Genomic DNA, 24,048 nt, shown 5'->3' with positions numbered 1-24,048 from the left:
GCACCGCAGTCAGCGGAGCGCTGGTGGTCCCTCCTTCTTCCACATGGACCGGAACCGCGCGGCACGTGACCCGGAGACCGTGGACTGAGAGAGCTTCTCACACCGCATCATGGCTGCATCCAATGCGGCCGCGCGATACCGAGCCGTCTCCCTGCTCTGCTACGGGGCTCCGCTCTCCCTGAGCCGGCTGCTTCTGCTCCTCTGCGCCTGCTCGCTGCTGCCAGCCCCGGCGCTCGGGTTGCTCGGCTTTCGACCAGAGGAGACCGGGGCGGAGCTGTCCGTGGAGGACGGGGTGCTGAAAGCCACCGAGGGGACTCGCTTCATACTTCGGGTCTACTATTCCACCTCCTCGCAGAAGCTCAATCGTGCTCGTGCCAACAATGCCGCGCCCTGGATCGCCTTCATCGAAGAGCCAACTCCCGGTAGAGAGGGGCAAGTTCACCCGAAGCGAAACATGTGCATGGACAAGAACGCCAGCACCTCCGACATCGAGGTTTTGGGCTCTTTCAAGTCTGCTTCCAGTCAGAACTCGGTGCTGGTGGAGCTGCTGGCCAAAGACCTGCGGAGAGGGGAGAAGATTAAATATTATTCCATGTGCGCCTTTGACGGATCCAAATGGGAACACTACCGGACTAAAGATTTTTGGGTGGCCGTGAAGGAGCGCTCAGCAGTGCCGGAGCTCTGGCTGCAAGTGCTGGTCTCCGTCCTCCTGCTCGGGCTGTCAGCTCTGTTCAGCGGGCTGAACTTGAGCCTCCTGGCGCTCGATCCAGTGGAGCTACAGGTCCTCCAGAACAGCGGCACCGACACGGAACAGAACTACGCGCGGAAAATCGAGTCTGTGCGTCGGCATGGTAACTACGTCCTGTGCACTCTACTGCTGGGGAACGCGATCATCAACGCCTCGCTCGCCGTGTGGATGTGCCAGATCCTGGGCATGACCTGGCTCTCCACGGTCATTTGCGCCTTCGGGATCTTCTTCATCGGGGAGATTCTTCCACACTCGGTCGCATCGCGCCACGGCCTGGCCATCGCATCCAAAACCATCTGGGTGACACGGCTGCTCATGGTTCTCTCCTTCCCCATCTCATACCCCATCAGCAAGCTGCTGGACCTCATCTTAAACCAGGAGATCTCCAACTTCTACACCAGAGAGAAACTCTTGGAAATGTTGCGAGTCACCGACCCGTACCACGACTTGGTAAAAGAAGAGCTCAACATCATACAGGGAGCACTAGAACTGCGCACCAAAACTGTTGAGGACGTCCTGACTCCGCTGACCGACTGCTACATGCTGGCCTCGGACGCGGTGCTGGACTTCAACACCATGTCCGAGATCATGCAGAGCGGATACACGAGGATTCCGGTATTTGAGAACGAGAGATCCAATATCGTGGACATTCTGTTTGTGAAGGACCTGGCGTTTGTGGACCCGGACGACTGCACCCCCCTGAAGACCATCACCCAGTTCTACAAACACCCGTTGCACTGCGTCTTTAACGACACTAAACTGGACGCCATGCTGGAGGAGTTCAAGAAAGGTGAGAAGGGTGTTAGAAGGGAGTGGGTGTGGCATGTTAGCAGGTTGCTGGTGCTTCAAGTTTATAACTTAAGCTGTAACAGACTCTGTAAGTAACCTGGGTGAGAAAAGCAGGTGAGAGGTGGCAAAAACAAACAAACAAACAAACAAACAAAAAAACAAAAAAACAAACAAACAACAAAAAAACCCCAACAACCCCGAAACATTCCTGTTGTGTACTTGAACTTGATTTATCTTTGCACTCATGAGTCCTGTTTTTAACAAGAAAGTTTTTTCTGCAGTTCATCATACTTGTGATGCTTTGCAGATGTTTTCCGGCGCTTTAAAGTGCTACAGTTGAGAAAGGGAGCAGGAAGGACTCAATGTCTCACTGCGGCACTTGTGGCATTCACACAGGGAAATCAAACCCTCTAATAAACTAGTATTTAATGTATGAACTTGAGACGGCAACTTGTGTACTGACACATAATTTGTTTTCTGCCACCTTTAAATTCGAGAATGATATGGGCCCTGGAAGTTGCAGCTGAGACAGCTGACCTATCTTTTAGCAGCAGTGCTTAACCCTCTTTCATCTCCAGATGGAATGCAAATATGCACTGTTGCAATCTGAAGCTGAAAAGGAGCTGTTCTTTTCCCCCTTTTTGTGTTTTTGCAGTGTGCACAGCTTCCCCTGCAGATTCGAAGCAGTCTTCCACCCTGCATGCAGGCAGCAGGCTGTTCCATCTTACTCTAGTTTTAAATGGGTGGGGTTCGAATTGGCCAATCACAGACCTTGCTGCTTATCACCGCCTTCCTGCATTCTCAGGGACCCTGCAAAGTCAGCACTTTTTTCTGCTGTGTTTGTGGTGAGGAGAGGAAGATAAATAGAGGACACCTTGGCCCAGGCAGACTCTGTTTGCGGGAGACGTTTGTATTTCTGTCTGTTTTGGCACAAAACAGCGAAAAGCTTTCACTGCCAAATGTCACAGAGGGGTTTCTATTTATTCTGAACATCTTTTTAAGCGTGTTGTAGTGAAATGCTTTTGGAAACATTTTATAAACTTGGTAATGGTAGAATTTTCCAGAAATGTAAGCTGTTTGACTCTTTAGCTTTAAGCACAAAAAGTTTGTCTTGTCTTACACATCCTGTAACAGACAAGCAAGACCTGTGTGTGGATTTAAAATGAGCTGCATATATTTGGATTATGTAGTAGCTTGTACTGTATGAAGCCAGATGCCATCAGAGCTGCAGGATGAACACAAATATAGTTCTTGTGTCGCTCTGCAACAAAGGGATCTGGATGAGATAATCTACACAGTCAGAGGATTATAAACAAGGTCTGTCCTTGGTGTGTGTGTGTGTGTGTGTGTGTGTGTGTGTGTCTCCCTGTGCCTCCTTGTCTCTGTGTAGGCACTGCAGCAGAAAAACTCAGGCCCTTTTATTCATTTCAGTGAGACTCCTGCAGTAGCTGGTGCTCACAAAGAGAGCTGCAGGAAACACACAGCTGCAGGGTGATCTATGGCACCGTGTAAAAGTCTTAAGGCACCCTTCATTTCTTTAAAACTTTCTAGGAAATGGGAACAAATAATAGTAATAAAAGCAATAGTCAATGATCACCTTTATTCTTTAACACAGCCTGAACTCTCTTAGGCAGATGTTCTTCTCATTTCTTTAAGTTGTCTTCAGGGTCTGCCTTTTGCTCTGTCCTCTGTTAAAATGATCCCAAACTGCTTCAATAATATTGAGGTTTTACTATCCAGGCATGCTTATACTGCATTGGCGGTGTGTTTGGGATCATTTTTGTGCTGAAATACGAAGCTGTTGGGATTCAGACACTTTCCAGATGGTATTTCACAGCGGGTCAAAATCATCATGTGCTTTGTCTTTATTCATAATTCCATCAGTTGTGAATTGCAAACACCACTGGCTGAAAAGCAACTGCAAAACATGTTTTACCGATGGCTGTAGACACGCATTGTTGCACCTCTCTCCTGTCTTCCTTCTTGCATATTGATGATGGTTCACATTTGGATTCATCACTCCAGAAGACCAGATTTCTGCTCATTTTCAGTTCTCGTGTGATTTGTTAGATCTCTCCTGTTAAATCTTTCCAAAAAAAAAAATCTTATAGACATGACTCTCATATACTGTTCATCAACTGTCGATAGATTTCTAGGCCTTCTTCTTCTTTTGTAGGTTTCCTCGGATTCTTTAAGGACACACTGCACAATATGTGAGGAGATGAGATATGACGTGTTTGGCTAATAACTCTTTGGGAATCAACTTGTTGATTTAAATATACTATTTTATGCCTGTTAAACTGTGCTATTTTTGGCATTTTTATTGATCCCATTAAAACATGAAAATGATGTGTTTTTGTGGCAGGTTGGTAGTAACAAAGTGTCTAAAGGTACAACTCAAAACTGGTTCTTTATTAATTGATTTGTTCTGTGTAGACACCACCCTGGTTCATCCTTGGAAAAAACAAAAACATCCCTCTGAAAACGGTTAGGTACAAAGACTGAACTGGAAATGAGTGGAAAAAATCCCAAATAAAAACTTTAAAAGATCTTTTAGAAAGCCTGAAGAATTATCGCTTTAAAAATGACAAGAAAGTCTGACTGCTTGGAAGCAAAATACTAAGAAATAAGCAGTGCCTCAAGTCTTTTTGCACAGTACTGTATAATGCATCAGTGGTTGCTCGACATATGCCTGCTGGCTTTGTGGGCTGATTTGAGCCAGAGCTCTTTCAATCATCAAGAAAAAGGAACATAAAACTAAAGAAATGAAATTCTAAGGAATAACTACAAATAAAGGGCTGATTATCTTTTATGCAAACACAGTTTTGCACTTTAGCCTTAAAGCATGATCATACCATATTTATTTGCATAGCATTTAGATGATTAAACAGAGCAGTCTGCAGGCCACAGGCATATTTGTTCAGCAATAAGCACAAAGCAATAAGGACAGTGTTGAAATCTGGTGTAGAAAACCTTTTGTACAATTTTCTTGCTTATGTGCCGCCTTGTCGTCATGCAGATGGTATCATATGTAGAGCAGGATTTCATAAGAGCCAGATTTATGTTGGCTTTTTTGAGTATTATGTATTCTTTTAAAAAAGAAGTAAAAGGCACAGTTTTAGTAGTTTTAGTACCAAAATATACTTAAAGTATCTAATATGCTTGCAGTGACCATTTTCAGAGGTATATACATTATATCATTGGGTAATTCTAATGTTTTAGCAGGAGATGCCATCCCTCGTAAAGCTCTAGATACACACTCACGGTTACTTTTGTGTTTTCAGTTGTGAGGAGTAGTAGAAGTACTGAAGTTACCAAAGATGAATATGAGCGGAGCTAGAGCCTGGTCGCAAAAGATGTTGACATTAAACCTCAGCTCTGGCTGAAAGGTCAGTTTACATCCAACCTTTTCTTTCGAGTGCATTTAAAACATTGTAATTATTGCTAAAATTACACTTCAGACCTAAATTCTGACTATAACAGGGAAAATAGTTAACCAGTGTTTAATGAGAGAGAGCGCATTAGCTGCAGTGCAGAACTGCAGCACATTAGCTGCAGTGCAGAACAGAGTAACAGGAGGGCTGGTTAGCAGAGGTGATAATTGATTGAAAGTAAGTAAAACATTGATGTGACTGCATCTGAAGGCAGGTCAGAGCTGCAGCAGAGAGTCTGCTGGTCTGGTGAGACTGCACAGGGATTCTTTGGCCGGAATGCTAAGCAGTGTGTCTGGCACAAATGAAAGCAGCCAAGTAACACATTTCCTGTTGTGTACAACGGCAGCACCAGTACAGGGGACCTTTAGTTTGCCAGGCATAGGGTTCTTTAAACAGGTGGGAAGCTGAATAAGAGCCCTGCACAGAAAGCTTGATCAAAGTGGGTTTAACAGAGAACTGAAACTAGGAAAGGAGTTTTGTCAGTGAAAGTCAGATTTCATTACTACCACCAAAAACACTACAATATGAGTTTTCACTGATGGACATGCAGTGAAAAAAAAGAAGAAGTGAATGTTAGTTTAGGTCAGCTTTATCTAATGACAGGCATCAAGTTATGCTGTCCTTCTAGTGTAAATTCTTCATCCCTTTACACTATTTTTTCTTTTTCTGAATCCTCTCCCTTCTCTCAGTTCCCCTCAGTATGCAGTCTCCAAGGAGGGAGAGTATAAAATATTCAGTGTGCTGTATTTCTAGTTTGTCTCTCCGCCATCTGTTCTTTCTCATGTCCACTTCTTACATTTCAGTCCATAATCTGTTTAAGAGACATTTTAGAATGACGCATTTTCAAATAGGAACTATTTTCTTTATATGATTTCTTAGTTTTGCATATTTGTCATACTTGCCTGTTTTCAGATCATCAAACAAATTGTAATATTTTAGTAAATACAAAATGTCATTTTTAAATTATCATTTCATATATCAAGGGAAGAAGTTATTCAAAGCTACCTGGCCCTATGTGAAAAGTAATTGCCAACTGTATCTGGAAAGGGTTACAGAGAAGTTTCTAAAGCTGTGGGACTACAGTGAACTATGCATAAATGGAGAAAATCTGGAACAGTGGCTGGCCTACCAACACTACTCTAAGAGCACATCGAGAACTCAGAGAACTCAAAAGAACACTCGCCTCAGTTAAGATCAGTGCTTACGATTCAACAGTGAGAACGTGAGTGAACAAAAATGGCATCCGTGGGAGAGAAAACCACTGTCGACCAAAAGAAAACAGAGGCTCATCTTAGATTGGCTAAAAAAACATCTTGACGCCCTCCAAGTCTTTTGGGAGAATATTTTATGGACTGACGAGACAAAAGCAGAACTTGGTGAAAGGCTTACATCCTGTTACATCGATTATAAAACTAGTTCAGTGCTTCATAAAAAGAACTTCATACCAAAGGTCAAGCATGGCGGTGGTAGGTAGCCTGGGACTTTGTTGCTGGATGACTTGCTGTAATTGATGGAATCATGAATTCTGCTGTCCTAATGGAAAATGTCCGGACATCAGTTAGTGAGTTGAAGCTCAAGAGGTCTTGAGTTATGTGGCAGGACGATCATGTGAAACACAATAGCAAGGTCCAGCTATATAATTCTTTCCTTTCTCTGCTTTTTGCTTTGTTTTTTTAAAGTAAGCTATATTTAAAAACAGCATAATAAAACTGGACATTTCTTTGGTGATTTGAAAGATTTGATGGTGACAAAGATCCAAAAACAGCTACAAAATCAGGAAGAGGATAAATATTTATTCACAGCGCTGTAATGCTCCAACCATAAACTGTGCAGAGAGACGAGTACATCTTTCTGTGAAGAGAGGCTCATGTTATTGATATGGCTGAACTGTAACATTAGCTAGCAGCACAGGGTTTCTGTTTTGTTTTTTTGGATTGAAAATGTAGTTAAACAGAAAGAAAATAGTGCCTACATAAATCTGTTCAGCCACATTTGTGGATTTAAAAAAAATAACAGAGTAATGGTTTCAGGAAAGAGCCTTAGATGTTTAATAAATGCATATTTTTGGCAATTTGATCCTCTCAAGGGGAGTGCCTTTTTGTTAGGCAGACATCTCTACAGCCAATATCTCCAAACGGGGGAAATCTAACATAAATAACGCTAGGAGCCAGATGTAAAACTTGTAATTTTGACCTTATGTTGAACTTCCCCATAAGTGGCTTGGGAAGAAAGGCAAGTTACATGAGGACATTTCACCTGTCATCCATGAGGCTTCTTCAGATCTGAAGAATTGAACCTTATGAATGCTATGCATCGTTTCTTGTGTCTTGGTTTTGCTGTAGTCAGTCCCTCTTTACAGGAATGAAACCTGTAGGATGAGCTCAGTTCAGACATGTCAGCTGCCATAAGAAGACATAGTTTAAAACAGCTGGTGCAAGGAGACATTGTTTCCAGGAGTTGAAGGTTTAAAGGAATCCTAAACTTTTGATAAGATTAGTTTGTCTAAAAAAAGTTGCAAGGCTATAGACAATAAATAAATAAATTAATAAATAATAAATAAATTAGTAAAGTATGTTTAAAAAATGTTTTGTTTAAAATGTACTTAATTATCACATACACTTCTACCACTACTATTACAACTAAAACCCAACAACTAATAATAATAATAACAATAACAATAATAATAGGAGGAAGAAAAGGAAAGACAAAAGAAGAACACAATAATCGCAGGTCAACTGTGTTTCTGTTCTATTGTCAATAAATTATTGTTTTATCTTTTATGATGCTTTATATGGTATAAAGATGCTTTATATGTCTATATTTTGACTTATGTAGACCAGTTAAAGCTACTTTAGTTTGCCCTGAGACCTTACGGAGGAAGCTAACCCAACGCCATCTCCCCAAGTGAAATGAAGGCAGCCATTTTCTTTCGTTCTTTTTTTTATTCACCAGGATGGCAGTTGAGCTTTGTTTTGAGGCTGGCCTGAAATAACACTTTGCTCGTTGTTAATGATATGATTGATGCCTTTACAATATAGCTGTTAAAAGTCAAGAATAAAAATGTTAAATTCCAAAACACTTGCTTTGAATAAATGAAAGATGTAATTGTGCAAGGAAAGACACTGAGACATAGTTGCCGTCTTTAAAAAACAGAATACTGTGAGAGAACGCACTGCACATGAGCCTCTCTCAGTCCACTTTGGATGTACGCCTGACCTATTTATCTACAAGAAACACTGCCAGAATCCAGAATCGTGTGCATTTGTGTTAGTCTGTGTTTGTGCATCAGTGTGTGCGAGGTAGTATTTGGCAGGCAAAGAGTGTAAGAGCAGAGAGCGAGGAAGTTCATTTGAAGCCAGGCTGCTGAGAATAGGAGGGGCTACAAACAAGGGCTCACTCTTTACTCGGTGAACTCGCTCTTCCATTATGTTTCCTACACATCTCAAACAAAATAAGATCAAAAGACAATCCTGTCAGCCTGACTAAGCACTTCATCATTTTGTTTTGTTTTTCTCCTTTGTAAAATATGCTCCCAAACAAGATTTTCATCCAGCAGTGCATGGATTATTAATTATGCCATTTATCTTTGGGAACGCCACAAGATGCTACCTCCAAAAGCGCACACTCATCAACCTGGAAGTAAACACAGCAGGAGCATGCAGACTTTCATATGATGGATTGTGTTTTTGCATCCAGAGCGCCCTTTGTATTAAATCCCATCTGCTGTTACACCCACTCCATTCAGCTCCCGCTGGCGCTCCACTTACTGAACATCAGACAGCACAGCTCCACTCAGTCATTATGCCTCATACTGTGCAGTGGAAAGGGAAGGAGCATTACTTAAATCTAATCCAGAGGCTAAATATGAAATCTAATCATCTTATTTGACACACCAACACTTTACAGGATAACTGTATTCCAAGTCTCACATCTCAAGAATCAAAAGGTCTACTGTTAGTAAGTCAAGTTAAACAAATTCAATCATCATTTTATAAAATTGTTTCCAGCAATCGATTGCCTCAATTTTAAGGGTCTGTACTAGGGTAGCTTTGCATGACTTATACTTCAAAATAATCCTTGTTTATCTTATACTGAGTCTTTGTGCAGCCCATAATTCCCTTCACTGTGGGTTTTTAGGAGCTTCCTCTCTCCTTCTGACTTTACTTTGTTCTGATTGCCTGTTCCTCGTAAACATTACAGAGTTAATCGGCAGGTGGGCGAGGCTTCTGTGCTTAGAGCCAGAGAAGTGTGAATGAGATGACCATATTACGAAGTTGTGTTTGTTTGTTTGTGACATCATCGTATCGTAATTTTTTAAAAAGACTGACGTCAGCATGTTGCAATAAAAAGAAAATGTAATAAAAACAAAGCAAAGTTGTAAGTTGTTGCCCTTGAGGGGGAAGTGCTCTTTAATGTTCTGTTGGTTCTCTGTTTGTTCATTATTGTGTATTCTTGTTTGTCACATTTGACTTCACTGACTTCTAGTTCTGTGTTTCCCTTTTTTTCTAGTTATTTTCATGAACTTTCTGCCTTAGGTTTATTTTGTTATATTCTATTGTTATTTTCTTTCCCTTGTGCCCTGCTGTGTAAAGTTTATATGTTTGAGTCTGTTGTCAACTGATTGTGTATTTCCTCTTTTACTTTGGTAGTCTTTTGTCACCGGTGTTTTACATTGAGTTCTACTTCCCTTGTCTTGTTGTTCATGATTTGTTTCTGCTGTGTTTCCCACCTGCTTTTTCAAGCCTCAGTACCTTTGGTATTTATTGTCTCAGTCTCCCCTTGCCTTTGTCGAGTTGTCCCACATTGCTGTGTGTACCCCAGTGTAGTAATTCCTCATAACTCTTGGATTTTATTTTTTGTTTTTAGACTGTGCTTTTTTTGACTGCTCCAGCATTAAATGCATATGTTAAATTCCACCTGTGTTCTGCATGTGGGTCCACTAACAATCATCACACTCCACACAGTTTACTGTGACAACCAGTCATGGATCTTACTGGAGAACATCCATATAAAAAATGAAACACTGGGGATAGAAGCTACTATCACTCTGATACTCATCTTCATACAAGGTTGTTAAATAATAGTTCAGTCAAAGGTAATGACTTTGCACGCTGCTGTTGAAATTTCTTTTCCATTAGTGATATTTGTGAAGCTGTGTAAAAGTTAAACAGGACCATATTGCATATTGTTTTAGATATTAAAAAAGGTTATATTTACAGCTGGGTAATCTGAATGGATTTCCTTGTATTTATACATACTGCAAATGGCTTTGAGTGAAAAGTGACACTGATTCGAGACTCACTGTGCATGCAGGGAAGTCCCACCTCGCCATCGTGCAGCGTGTTAACAACGAGGGTGAGGGTGACCCTTTCTACGAGGTGATGGGCATCGTGACCCTGGAGGATGTCATTGAGGAAATCATCAAGTCAGAGATCTTGGATGAGACAGATCTCTACAGTATGTGTGCAAACACACGTGCATAAACTCAAATGTACGTACGTGGTCAAAATACATGGAAATGTAAGAGTTAATCAGGCTGTTTTTATGTGTCTAAGCTGATAATCGCACAAAGCGTCGTGTTTCTCATCATGAGCGAAAGCAGCAGGACTTCTCCATCTTCAAACTGTCAGAAAATGAGATGAAAGTGAAGATTTCCCCCCAGCTTCTCCTGGCAACACATCGTTTCCTCTCCACAGGTAGCAGCCAATCAAATCGCCTCTCTGTCTGTCAGAGCGCTTACATTTCTGCATAATATGCAACAAGAACATCAGTGTTTTAGCAACTGTAACAAGAATATTTGCAGCGTTTGTCTTCACCCAATCCTGTATCTTTTTGCTTTTTTTCAGAAGTGGAGCCCTTCAAACCAACACACATCTCAGAGAAGATCTTATTGAGGCTCATCAAACACCCCAGTGTGGTTCAAGAACTCAAGTTTGATGAGAAGAACAAACGAGCCTCTCAGCATTTCCTGTTCCAGCGCAACAAACCAGTGGACTATTTCATCCTAGTGCTACAGGTACCTGTAAGAATTTGACCTTCCGCCATGGCAGTAATTAGCTATGGCTATGATATCCTGTGTGCCAGTCAGTCAGATCACGTTATATTTCTCCAATATTATTTTGCAGGGTCGAGTTGAAGTAGAGTTTGGTAAGGAGGCACTGAAGTTCGAGAATGGAGCGTTCTCTTATTTCGGGGTCCCGGCCATCATGCCAGCAGGTACAAAAGACTTTCCCAAACATCATTGAACTTACAAATATATTAGACCACCACCGAATGTAAGGTTTATACCACAGCAGTCTTAGATTAACATTATTGTTAATTTGCAACATCGTTTTTTTATGTTTCTATAATGGTTAATACGCTAGTATGCCCACGCTCTTTAATGCTAAAACATAGTTATTGTCTATTAAACTTACTATTTTAGAAAAAGCAGAAATAAAATAGTAAAGCACTTTTTTATTATCATGCCAAATTGGACTTACTTACCCTCATAATAACATAAAATCGTGGGTATAAAATATGAATTCAGTCAAATCAATTTAATCATTTTTCATTTTTAAGTTTCTAAAACATTTGTCTTGTTTGGTTTGTTTTTTGTATCACAGGTGATTTAATAAACTTGTTAAGCACTGTGTGTGGCCTGATTATTAACCTTTAGTATCTGCTGTCAAAATGATAGAAGCAAAAATCAACACAAATTCACAGAAAAACTAAAAATGAGTTTATAAACCAACGAGCATGAAGCCAGAACTCCACATACTCTGAAACAGCTTCACCATTTATAAATATAAATACTGCAAATTCATCATGACACACCAAAAAAAGAGTATACAGAAGATGTAAAACCTCCACCCTAGACTGTAACGCACTTTCTATCAGATATAAACAAATGAGTCGCCAGATATCAAACCTTTCCTTGATCAGTGAGAGGATTTTAAAATCAAAGCAAATTTGAAAGATTTAGTTCTAGTTAAAACTCTAAAAATCTCGGCATGTTTTTAAGTAGTTTGCTGATGAATGTTTTTTTAAAGCAACAAGAAGACTGATAATAAGAAAATTTGTATTTTATTGTATTTGTCTGCTTTGAAGAGTATAGTGATAATTCACAGTTTATTCATTAAAGATTATGATAGAATGCTGTCAGTTGTGCAGTTATATATGCTTGTTAGGCACATAAAGTTAAAGGCACAGATTTTTGTTTCATTGTAATTGAATAAAAACATACACCGTGTTCCAAATTATTATGCAAATTGTGTCATAAAGATTAAATAAGTTGTTTTTCAATTAAACCCATGGATGGAATTGTGTCTCAGGGCTCTTTGGATGACTGAAATCAGTCTCGGACACCTGTGATCATTAGTTTGCCAGGTGAGCCCAATTAAAGGAAAAACTACTAAAGAAGGATGTTCCACATTATTAAGCAGACCATCATTTTCAAGCAATATAGGAAGGAAAAATGATCTCTCTGCTGCTGAAACGTGTGCAATAGTTGAATGCCTTGGACACGTAATGAAAACCTTTGATATTTCACGAAAACTTAAGTGTGATCACCATAATTTTAAGAGATGTATGGCTGACTCACAGCACACACAGGTTCGTGCAGATAAAGGCACAATGATGAAGGTTTCTGCCAGACAAATACATGAGATTAAGTGAGCAGCTGCTAAAAGGCCAAAGCAAAGCAGCAAACGGTGCTGGTGCCTCTGGAGCCCTGCGAACATCAAGGTGTAGGATCCTCCAGAGACTCGCAGTTGTGCATAAACTTTCTATTCGGCCACCCCTAACCAATTCTGACAAGCAGAAATGCCTGCAGTGGGCCCAGAACTACAAGAAGACTAATTTTCAAATAGTCATGTTCCCTGATGAGTGCATTGCAACCCTGGATGGTCCAGATGGATGCAGTGGTGGATGGTTGGTGGACAGCCACCATGTCTCAACAAGGCTGCAACGTCAGCAAGAAGGTGGTGGAGTCATGTTTTGAGCCGGAATCACGGGGAGAGAGCTGGTTGGCCTCTTTAGAGTCCTTGAAGGTGTGAAAATGATCCCTGCAAAGTATGTGGAGTTTCTGACTGACCACTTCCTTCCATGGTAAAAAGAGAAGAACTGTGCCTTCTGCAACAAAACCATCTTCATGCAAGACAATGAACCATCTCCTGCAAGGAATACCTCGGCATCATTGGCTGCTATCGGCATAAAAGGAGAGAAACTCATGGTGTGACCTCCATCCTCCCCTGACCTCAATCCTATTGAGAACCTTTGAAGCATCCTCAAGCAAAAAAAAATATGAGGGTGGAAGGCAGTTCAGATCCAAACAGCAGCTCTGCGAGGCTATTCTGACATCCTGCAAAGACAAAGTAGAAACTTTCTGAAAATTCACAAGTTCCATGGATGCAAGAATTGTAAAACTGCTATCAAATAAGGGCTCCAATGTTAATATGTAACTTGACCTGATGTTTTTGATTGAAATAGCTTTTGATTTCAGTAAAATTGATCTACTAATGCTGCAAATTCAACAAATGACCATTTTCACTTCTCTACAACCTATAAAATGTTTTGAAACTCTGTGTGCGTAATAATTTGGAACAGTGCATTTTAACTTTTTTATTTTTGAAAAACATACTGTTTTTATTGGCAGTTTTGTTGAGTAACATTTGAATTATACTCTAATGGTTGATGACTCGAAAATTATGCTGACTGTCACTTGACCAACTATTTAGAAAAATTAGAGAAAGATATAATTTGCATAATAATTTGGAACGCGATGTATTTAAATATTAGGTTAAATGTAAAATGTGAGATCTGCCATTTGCATGTGTCCCTTAGTGACTCCACCATGAAGCAAACACTGTGTAGTGAATGAACACTAGTTCCCTAAACATGCATAATATACTGCTTGAGTGAAATTGTGCAAACACATAGTGTATTTGTGAAAATGCTCTGAAACTCTTCAAAAATCTTCAGTTGTAGCATTTAAATGCTCTGAGTGGCAGCATTTAAATATTTAAATATTATTGTAAGATTTGTGTGGTAAGGAGTCTAACAGTATTAAATATTAGATATAACAGGGCGTAATGTGAACACTTCTGAGTCTTTTAACTGCCATGCAGCTGCAGCGACATCCCTGAGATCTTTCGTGATTTGACTGACACTCCTCTACCATTTTTCTGTCCTTGTTAAAAGATACATGTTTGATATCATATCCTCCTTTGCAGTCCACAGATCGCCCTCTCGTAGCAGCGGTTTGGACCGCTCTGAGTCGATGCTCTATGGGGGAAGTATGAGCCAGCTGAATGGAGGGGGGAATGTCTACCTGCCAGACTACTCTGTAAGGCAGCTCACTCACCTTCAGCTCATCAAGGTAAAACCTGAAACTCACATGGTGTCTGAAAGCGTTCTTTTCATTTGGAAAGACGACATGCTTTACAATGCACATGTACTCTGACTTGAATGGAGAGGGAGACGGTATAACCATGACTGAAAAAAGTTCATTACATTTATTAACTTTTTGCTGAGACTAAATATGAGGCTACATGTTGGAATTTTCTTACTTCATTTAATTTGGGGATTTTGTTGAAGGACCATTATCGGCACCAAACCAGAGACTGAACTTCATAACGGGATTATTTTATAAAATTACAGAATTACTGAAATGTCTGAACGCTTATTGTAGATCTACCATAATACATAAGTAAATAAAAACTGTGCTGCCAGCATCTGTGTTCCATCTCATTCATAATATAACATTAGATTAATACATTCTGGTATGATGGGCTCTTACATCACATTGGTCAAGGAACAAATATTTAGTTTTTTGGTTTGTTCTTAGGCTTATGTGACTGCTCTGAGTTTGCTGAAGAACTGTATTAATGAAGAGCATGTTTGGAGGAAGTCTGACATTCCCAAAATCTTTTGCTCATAGCTCCTTGGAAGAAATATTTCCCTGACTGAAATTCGGACTGAAAAAACTCTGGTCACTTAGGCGTCAGCTATCAGAACAAAATGAAATCAGATAAAAGACAGACGGGGGAAAGTGTAACACAAGATTGCCCACAATCTTGTGTTATTATTGTAGGGTCTACCTTACAATATAAAGCGCCTTGAGGCGTCTGTTTTTGTGATTTGGCGCTTTATAAATAAAATTGAATTGAATTGAAAAAAAACCCAAAATTAAATCCACCCCCACAGTATACAACAAATGTTACTGGGATAGACTCAGATATATTAAAATCCCTGTTATGGTAAACTACAAACTGAGTTCTGATCAATATGAAGAAACTAAGTTTCAGGAAAAATATTAGGATCAGTCCTTCAGAGGACCATGCAAAGTCACAGTGTAACTAATGACGGGAGAATTCTCTTCATTTCCATCTTTTTGTTCTTTACATATCTCAATCATCACAATCATCCAGTCGCCTTCAACCTTGGCAGTACAGTGCTATTACAGTGTACACACACACTCACAGCCATATTTGTTTGGATATCAAATATCAGATGCAGAACATTCACTGACATTATTGTATAACCAAATCACTTACTCCTAAATTTAACATCACCACTGAGTGCTAAAGCGAGCTTGTCCTTAAAGCTTCAGTTTTTTTAAACAGTAACTTAATGATTGCCTTTCCTGGCAGTGGTTAGAGGGCATCGGTGTCTGAGTGGACGAGGTACTAGTGATGAAATTCAGTTTTCTCAGACGACTTCTCGCAGTGTTGAAAGAAAGCTATACTGTGACAATGGTGCAACACAAAAGGCCTGAGGATCGTTAACGATGACACAAATGATCTTGAGACAATGAATATTTAATGAGATCTCTCGAACTAAGCAGCACACGTTACCGTCCTCATTAACATTGTCCTTGATTTCATCTCACTTGTAGCAAAAGACAAAAAGAAAGTTGACCATGACAAGTAAAGACAAGTCTGATATGATGGGCGTTACATCACACTGAATAAGGAAAAAACATTTAGTCAAAAATGGACAAAAATAAGAGATTTTTACACTATTAATTACTAGATATAACAGGGTGTAATAAAATCAAATTACACAAAAACTTTTAGAAAAGAATAGGTTCACGTTCAACTCTTAATAATACCCATAATCCTCTGCTTTTATGTATCAGATCACCCGGAGTCACTACCAGAATGCAGTAACAGCTACCCGGATGGACAGCTCCCCTCAGACCCCTGATGCTGACACCCGTCTGACAGAAAGCAACTCCCCGACCCCCGGGCCTCCAGCACCAGAGCCCACCACCACCACACTGATGCCCCCAGACCACACTACTGCCACCCTTATGCCCCCACCCAGGGAGCCAAGTCGGCCCAGTTCAGCCCGAACCCGGGGACAGCAGTCCAGTGTGCCGCACAGCACCTCCCTGCTGAATGAGAAGAACCGCATTGTCCGTAAGTATCCTCGACTCCAGAGACATGGAGTCATACCGTGACAACAGGGATGACTTGAAGCAGGTTTCATGTCACAGTGATGTCAGTAAGAGATTATTTGAGCCATCAGAGGTAGAAAGCCATGCCACTCCTGCAAATGAGTTTTTTCCTAAATCGATAAGGGTGTAATATTCAGTATGACTGGAATTGAATACCCTGAGCTCCCTAAAACAGCATGTTTAAAAACGAGTGAGTGAGAGATAAAACCACAGAGTGAAATGATAGAGACAATATTAATGACATGAGCTGTGTGGGTTTCTTCGTTTTTTCTACTTGAGAAAAAGTTTAAGTGTAGGGTCGGCCCTGAGAGCTGTGTAAGTATTAATTTCCTTAAGTAATTAATTTCTGGTTTTTGGATTAAAATTAAACATTAGATGGCAAATCAAAGTTTAAAGGATTTCTGGTTAGATGAGGTAAAACATTAAGGTAAACATGTACTGACCACATTTACTATTCCATTTCTAATTTTTAATGTCATTATTATTCAAGTAAACGCTTCTTTTGACTTATTATTTAATGTATGTTGACATGTCGCGACAAATGCTTTTGACACAGAGTCTCTACAGTCTTGGTTGAAGACTGCAGCTCGACCAAAATGAACTTTCTGCCTTTGAAATGGTCAGTTTGAAGGCTGGGACCAGATCTGCAGTCACTCACAGTCAGTTGCCATCTTCAAAGTGATTTTAGTGCATCGAGACAGCAATAAAACAACAATAGGACGTCATCAGTCTGCTATCAGTTTGAGATTGAATGGGTTGACAGTTACATGCAAGCTAGTATAGTGATAGTATAACTGAGATAAATTGGTGAAAAGTACCGATGTGCTGCATTCTTCAATCACAGAAATTCATATTAAACGACTTGAACATTAAACTAACTACTTACGTTCAGAGGCTACCCACCTGGTAGGTCAGCAACAGAAATTCTGTTGCTGCAAGACAACAATTTAACTGCAAAATGACACAGGTGCTCTGCAGCGGTTTACAGGAATATAACCACATCACAACCAACTGAGTTGAGTGTCCTACTGCAAACAGATGCCTTGGTGCATGCTGACTTAGACAGATTGAAGCCTGTTGGAAATCTGTCTGCATTTATAAATTAGCCTACCTTTGCCAAATTGCCTGAGGCCGATTGCTGTCAGTGCAGCTCAGACCACAGCAGTTTGTGGCGTTGCACGCTGAACTTCTGGGCACTGAAGTTGTGACTGCATCTACTTTAAATTTGCTCCAAATGTGAAAACATTCAATGCAAACATCAGCCACTGATTTTTTTCCTCTAGTGTGACTGAGCCATTAAGAAGTCATGTTAAAACCAATATTAGGATAGTTAACATAAGCTTTTTTTAGAATTGGTAATATATAGTGCTTTTCTACTTTACCTGAGCACTCAAAGCACTTTATACATCTTGGCTCGTTCACCCATTCATACACGTGCTTTTTCTCTGCCTTTTCTACATAAGTGCTTTCACATACACTCATAGTCCGATGGATGCATCAGAGACATGGTGTTAGTATCTTGCCCAAGGAGTAGATGGTACCTACCTGTAGTGATAGAGCCGCCAATGGACTCTAGTCAATGGAGTCCATTGGAGGGTCAGGACATTGTTCCACATGTAGGACAAAGTTAACCCACTGCAGACCTGCTGTCATTGCTGGAAATATTCAGTTTGGCTGAAGTATTTCCCTGGAAACTACTTCAAATACTTCAAAAAGCTTTAGGATCAGTGAATCCTAAAGTCTGTAGGATTCACTCACTTGCTAACTGGTGACCTTTATCAACTCTACTAGCATATAGCAAACAGGAAATTGGAGAGACTTTGTACCAGGAAACTGAAAGGTTAGAGCCATTGTCACCTACTATCTAATCTAGAGTTTCAGTGAGTGGTTGCTATTTTATTTTCATTCATAATTATTATACTAAACAATTATGTTGTATAGTTTATTGTTCAACATTTGGTATATTAAATTATCTACTCTGTAAAGTTATCCAGTTTTTTAAAAATGCGATTTCCTCAGAGTCTAACATGGGATTCAAACATTTCAAAACCCAAAACCAAGAAAAACATGCTATTTCTGCTAAAAACAGTTTTATTCACTAATCAGTAAAAGATTTCACATCTTTTAAATGTCCAGTAAATCCAGTAAAAAATCCAGTAAAACAAACTACATCATGTGTTTTTTGATGTACATGTTTCTGTGGATGTGTCTTCTGCAGGTAGCAAGTCTGATGGCCAGAAGAGTCCGAGTGATTCGGTGTTTCTGAGGATGGATGAGATCCCCTACATCAGAGAGGACAGATGTGAGCCTGGTTAGTCTAACGGTTTATGTTAAAAAATAAACGCTTCCACACAAAATATAGACACGGGTACAGAGAGGAAGTCACGTCCATGTCTTTAACGGTGACAGCAGACATGAAACCTATACAACACTAAAATATTCCAAAAGAACACACTCATCACACTACACATCATCACGGAAAATCTTTTTCTGCATTAATGCATGTAAGGCAGGTTTACCACCAGCTTGAATCCTTGAAAAAAGCTTGAAATCTCCAAACACAAACATAATATAACAGATAGTTTTAGCACATGGCTCTCAAACTTAGCACAGAGTCACACAGGACTTTAGTCTGTCCTCTAGCAGAGACCAAAGCTATTTATCACTGACAGGTCATAATCTCTCTCTCTCTCTTTCTCTCTGTCTCTCCCTCTCAGACATGGCCTCTGTTCCCATAGAAACGGACACATCCCCTTTCATCAGCAGCCTGTCGCTGAGTGGTTCAGAGGACACACTGGGCAAGAAACTGCTGCTCAAACTAAGTCAGTCACACACAAGCCACCTATTCACCAACCCTTTCTATTCATTTCACTCACTTCCTACTTGGATTTGATTCACATGCAAACTCAAACACACACACACACACACACACACACACACACGCGCGCTCACACACACACACACACACACACACACACACACACACACACACACACTTAAACATACATTAGTGTTTTGGACTTGCCTGCTCTGTATTCTCGTGCTGTTTCTGGACGATGATTCCAGCGCTTTGTGTCAGATCGATGTGTAGGAGGCTGCTGCTGCTGCTGCTGCTGAATTTGAAAAACAAATCTTCATGAAAGTAAAACTATACACAAACAACGACATATGACATTTGAGTTTTGTTGATTTGGGTATTTCTATGCAAATCGTTTACTTCTCTTCATTTCAAACTGAAATGAAAACCTCAAAGAAATAAAGCTTTGTGCACGCAGGATTAAAAGCGTTGCAGAAATTAGAGACAATAGAAAGTCAAAGATAATCAACAACTTTAGGTGAATATTTAAAGTGAATACAGGTGAAAAATCACTGTTAATGAGAAGTGAATCAGTCCTGAGATAAACCTTTCTCAACTTCAAGGCAACACTGTATATAAATGCCACTTGTTTTGCACATATTCAACTCTGTATATTTTATATATTTTATTATTATTATTATTATTTTATTTTATTTTTTTACTATTTAATTTGTAAAAATGTGTATACACACACACACACACACACACACACACACACACACGTAGGAAAATATTTAGTATACACATCCAGAAATGCATACACTATTATATATTGTACATATATTTATTAGTTTCAGGTTGGCCATTCTTGTATTTTGCTCCGATTTTGATTCGATTGAGGCGATTTCCAATGAGATCACAGGATACGGGTAATTGACATGACACAGGGCAGTAAATACATTAGATTGTTACCTAAGTAACTGGAGCCTGGAACTCACCATTCAAAGCAATACACCATGAGCAGATTGCTGCCTGTGTGGATACAGCTTAACAAATGCTTACAGAAGCCTGTAAAGGACGTTTAAAGTGAAACTGAGTGAAACTGAAAGATTGATTGATTGAGTAAAATAGAACTAAATGTAATGCTCCACATATGTATGCTTAATATGAGTGAAAACTACAATCTCCATCTGGTGTATAAAACAAATTTGACTGATTTTTATTCCAGTTTGCAAAGAATTGATGCTTTTGGTTTCCACTGATTGTTTAGATCAAAGTGTTTCCTTCTTTTTGTTGAGAAAATTACTTTTTGGTTCATAGAAACCTGTTACTTTATGATACTTCATCCTCAAGCGCAATGATGTGTTTTTATCTTTTTACGAGAAACTAAAAACAATTTTAAAAACCCAAAAGAAAAGAAAAGAATTTTATTTTAAACAACAACAACAAAAGCCTCAGCCATGTTGATTTATCAGAAAGTCTGGACATAGACAGGCGATTGATAAACAGAAACATTTCAATGTGTTTCTAGTAAAAATTACACATTAAATTAAGATCCAAAGCCTTACAATGCTAGTAACTGGCAATAATATGTGACCTTAGTTAGAAGCCAAAATAAATGCTGTCTATAAATTTAAATCTAACAACAGTATGGTAGTTTCTAGTAGGTGTATGACAGGTACACCGGTCCTTCTGCATTTAACTGTTAATGTGTTTTGTTTCCTCAGGCCACAAGAAGAGGAAAAAATCTCGTGAAGGGGAAAAAACACCAGAGGACATTTCAGAGCAGCCGCTGGTGAAAACCTAGCAGAGTGTGTGTGAAACAGCCCAGAATACACTCCATCATGTGATGGTTCTTTAAGCTGTTTGTAAAGACAAATGTGGCTGCTGAATTACAGCTCTCAGAGTTTTATCTGAAAACACACTCCAAAAGCCCGCACTGTTGGAGACCGTAAAGTGGGCCAGTTTCCAAGAATGCACAGAACCTGTGGGTGGAAGACACCATCCTAACAAAAAGCGGGGGTGCAGCTTTAGCAACATGCACCAAACCCTTCGCTCTTTGATTCACTGTATCAAAGAACACAAGCTTCAGCTCTATGCCATGGCTTCTCATCTCCAGGTTCTTGTGTGGATGCACATGTGTAAAGAAAAGACTGTGAATGTAAAAGATTTATAGAAAAATAGGGTTTTTTTTTACTCACGTAAGACCACTTCTTCAATGGAGCTAAAGACACTGATGTTGCTCGGGAAACAGAGGGAAGACACCAAAGATGTTGCTGTTTTGTACGTACTGCTCCAAATGCACAACTGAAATTATAGTAAAGGTTCTTTTAGAGGCAGCCTGATTAGCACCCTTTAAATAATAATTAGAGTTTCAGCCTACAGTGCAGAAATACTATCTATTTGCATTCTATTTGTTAACACCTGCATTTTATATACTGCATATGAAATATGCACGCATTTTCCACCAGTTGCTCACAAAATGTGGTCACACTGAGAAATAGTGAAATAGCATACAGCAATTCCTGATGGTATGGAGGCCTAGAAGTGCCAACAGAAAGAAAGAAAGAAAGAAAGAAAGAAAGAAAGAAAGAAATGAAAACATCAGTGCCCAGCATTGCTGATGCTTGTGTGGTGTAGGCTATTACAGCAGTGAATTCACATCCATAGGGATGAATGCCATGTACGAATATAATGTAAACCTTTCGATGTGCCCACGTGTTTCTACCCATGCGGTGAATCGATTCAGTAGATGAAGACAAATATATGGTTATGATAATATATTTTTCAACTGCATGTGGGTATTACGATTGGAGCTCTAAACCTCCTGTTCATTTTATTCATCACTGAGTCTGAGAATCATTTAAGTGTCTGTAAAACGTGGGCTGGAGACAAATCTCCTGTTGAATGTCAAACACAAAGTCATTCCCTGTCTTGCTGAAAGCGATTAGCTTAGCTTGGCCTAAATCCTGGAGTCTGGCGCAATTTGCTTTAAGCGGCTAAAATCAGCGTTTTGTTGTGGTAACAATAAAACATCCCATGCAGAGGTGTTCGCAAAGGGCTAGTGAGCATTTAGTTGGTAGACACTACGGCCAAAAAATGGCCACCATGATGTCATCTATTTGTTAGAGAAGTCTCATTGTTGGGGGTTATGCGGGTTTCATGGATGCCATGTTTTAAACTCATGGCTCAGAACATCAGGAAAGTGTTATTTTGGAAATAATCCAGCATTGAAATATTGTTCTGCTCTGATATTTGCTACATGTGCTGCAGGCAGTGCTGAGTGTATGAGAAACTGTGGCTGCTGAGCCACAGAGCCAAAGAGGATGTAATGATTATATAACTCTCCTTAAACGTTGTCAGCGGAGGTGGTGGTGCGGTCTTTAAAAGGCTCTGTTTGTTTTTCTTTTTCCTTCATGTATCCACCTACAGTTCATACGACAGCAGTGCTGAAAACTCCCAGTGCCAGTTTGTGGATGACATCATCGCTTGAAATCATGCTCCTTCTCGGTTTTGATTGTTGAGACATGTCGCTTTTTTGATCACTTTTGTGAAGTATAATATCCTGCCACTCTTATTGTGTAGGAAAAAGATTCAGTAATAATGTCTGAAGGCCCAAATCATTCAGGTTTTTGGTGATCTGTGAAGAGCTGCCTCTGAACCTGCGCTTTCTGTTTGTCTGCATGGTACAGCAGGGATGGGATGGGAGGGTGTGGCACTGTCACTGAGGTTCAGGATCAGATTTGTGCCACTGCAGCATAGACCTGGAGCAGGAGGAGGAGGAGCAGAAGGAGGAGGAAGAAATGTGAAAAGAAGGAAAATGCACTTAAAGGCCTAAAATTTGACTCGCCGATACAGTTTTGTTTCCTGACTGAAGCCACTTTGCTGCATTACTTTGTAAAATGTTATCGTGCTGCGTCATCTGCACTTAAAAACTCTACTTGCATAATTGGTTGGAGGGGAGGATTAAAGACCTTGATTTGTTTAAAGTGAATTTTGAAAGACAGTCAACAAATTAGTGAGAAGCATTAGCATCAAACAGCCTCGCCCAGCAGTACAAACACATATTTAGGAACTAGTGGGAGGGGTGCTTTTCAACTCTGCTCATTGGTTAATGTAACAGGAGGCCAGGCAGAGAGAAACATCCCTCCTGAGTACAATACATGAAACCTGCTGAATCATTTTGCTGCATTGGGGCACCAGCCTCAGCCAATCAGCAGCATCCTTTGAGGTCAAATCCAGACAATAACAGATTCTGCTGCAGGACGTTGTTGATTTGTTAGGTCGGTTCATGCTTCCTGCTGTACATCTATTTGAGCTTCGGAGATCAGGATGCGCTCATAACATGTCTGAGATCAGTTCTGTATATTCACTATTTCTGCTATGAGACAAGGTAATGTCAGCTGATGAGTGCAAATTTGTTTTCAGCTGTTTTCACTGTACTTTCTAACAGAAGGAGCCGAGCTGCAGACATGTACAGACAGCATTTCCTTGGAAATATGAGAGTTTAGTACTTGTAAAATAGAAAAGCAACTATGTGATGTTTTTTGTATCAGAATATACAAAAATACACAGTTCCACAAAATACTGAATTTTAACAGTCTGATGTGTTTATTTTATATTAAAGACAAATCTGGTGATGATATATTATGGTTTATTTTTCTTGCTTTAAACATTTCCCACAAGACCAAACCAACCAACATGATCTTATTGACAAGTGTCGTTGGTGCATTATTATTATTATTATTATTATTATGAAGCTATATTATTATTACAGTTACAATTACATAATGCAATTATATATTGTATTATGAAATACAATGAAACATTAAGTTTTTGT

At 39.8% G+C, this 24,048-nt stretch overlaps 1 protein-coding gene across 1 annotated transcript; it reads left to right on the top strand.

Annotated features, from left to right (window-relative positions):
- Positions 1–109: 109 nt before the first annotated feature.
- On the top strand, positions 110–23,853 carry LOC146571978 (metal transporter CNNM1-like). The gene is made up of 10 exons (XM_085275995.1): positions 110–1,538; positions 10,285–10,428; positions 10,527–10,667; positions 10,818–10,987; positions 11,097–11,187; positions 14,184–14,329; positions 16,091–16,373; positions 18,630–18,722; positions 19,129–19,233; positions 20,936–23,853. Exons 1-10 carry the CDS (start codon positions 110–112, stop codon positions 21,013–21,015), a joined length of 2,682 nt encoding a protein of 893 aa, XP_085132121.1. The 3' UTR covers positions 21,016–23,853.
- Positions 23,854–24,048: the final 195 nt, after the last annotated feature.

Source organism: Mchenga conophoros, linkage group LG6, assembly GCF_057382185.1.
Source record: "Mchenga conophoros isolate Kocher_MC1m ecotype Shallow Benthic linkage group LG6, M_conophoros_male_GT1.1, whole genome shotgun sequence".
In the NCBI taxonomy this organism is placed as follows: Eukaryota; Metazoa; Chordata; class Actinopteri; order Cichliformes; family Cichlidae; genus Mchenga; species Mchenga conophoros.
This window is presented reverse-complemented; position numbering and strand designations above follow the sequence as displayed.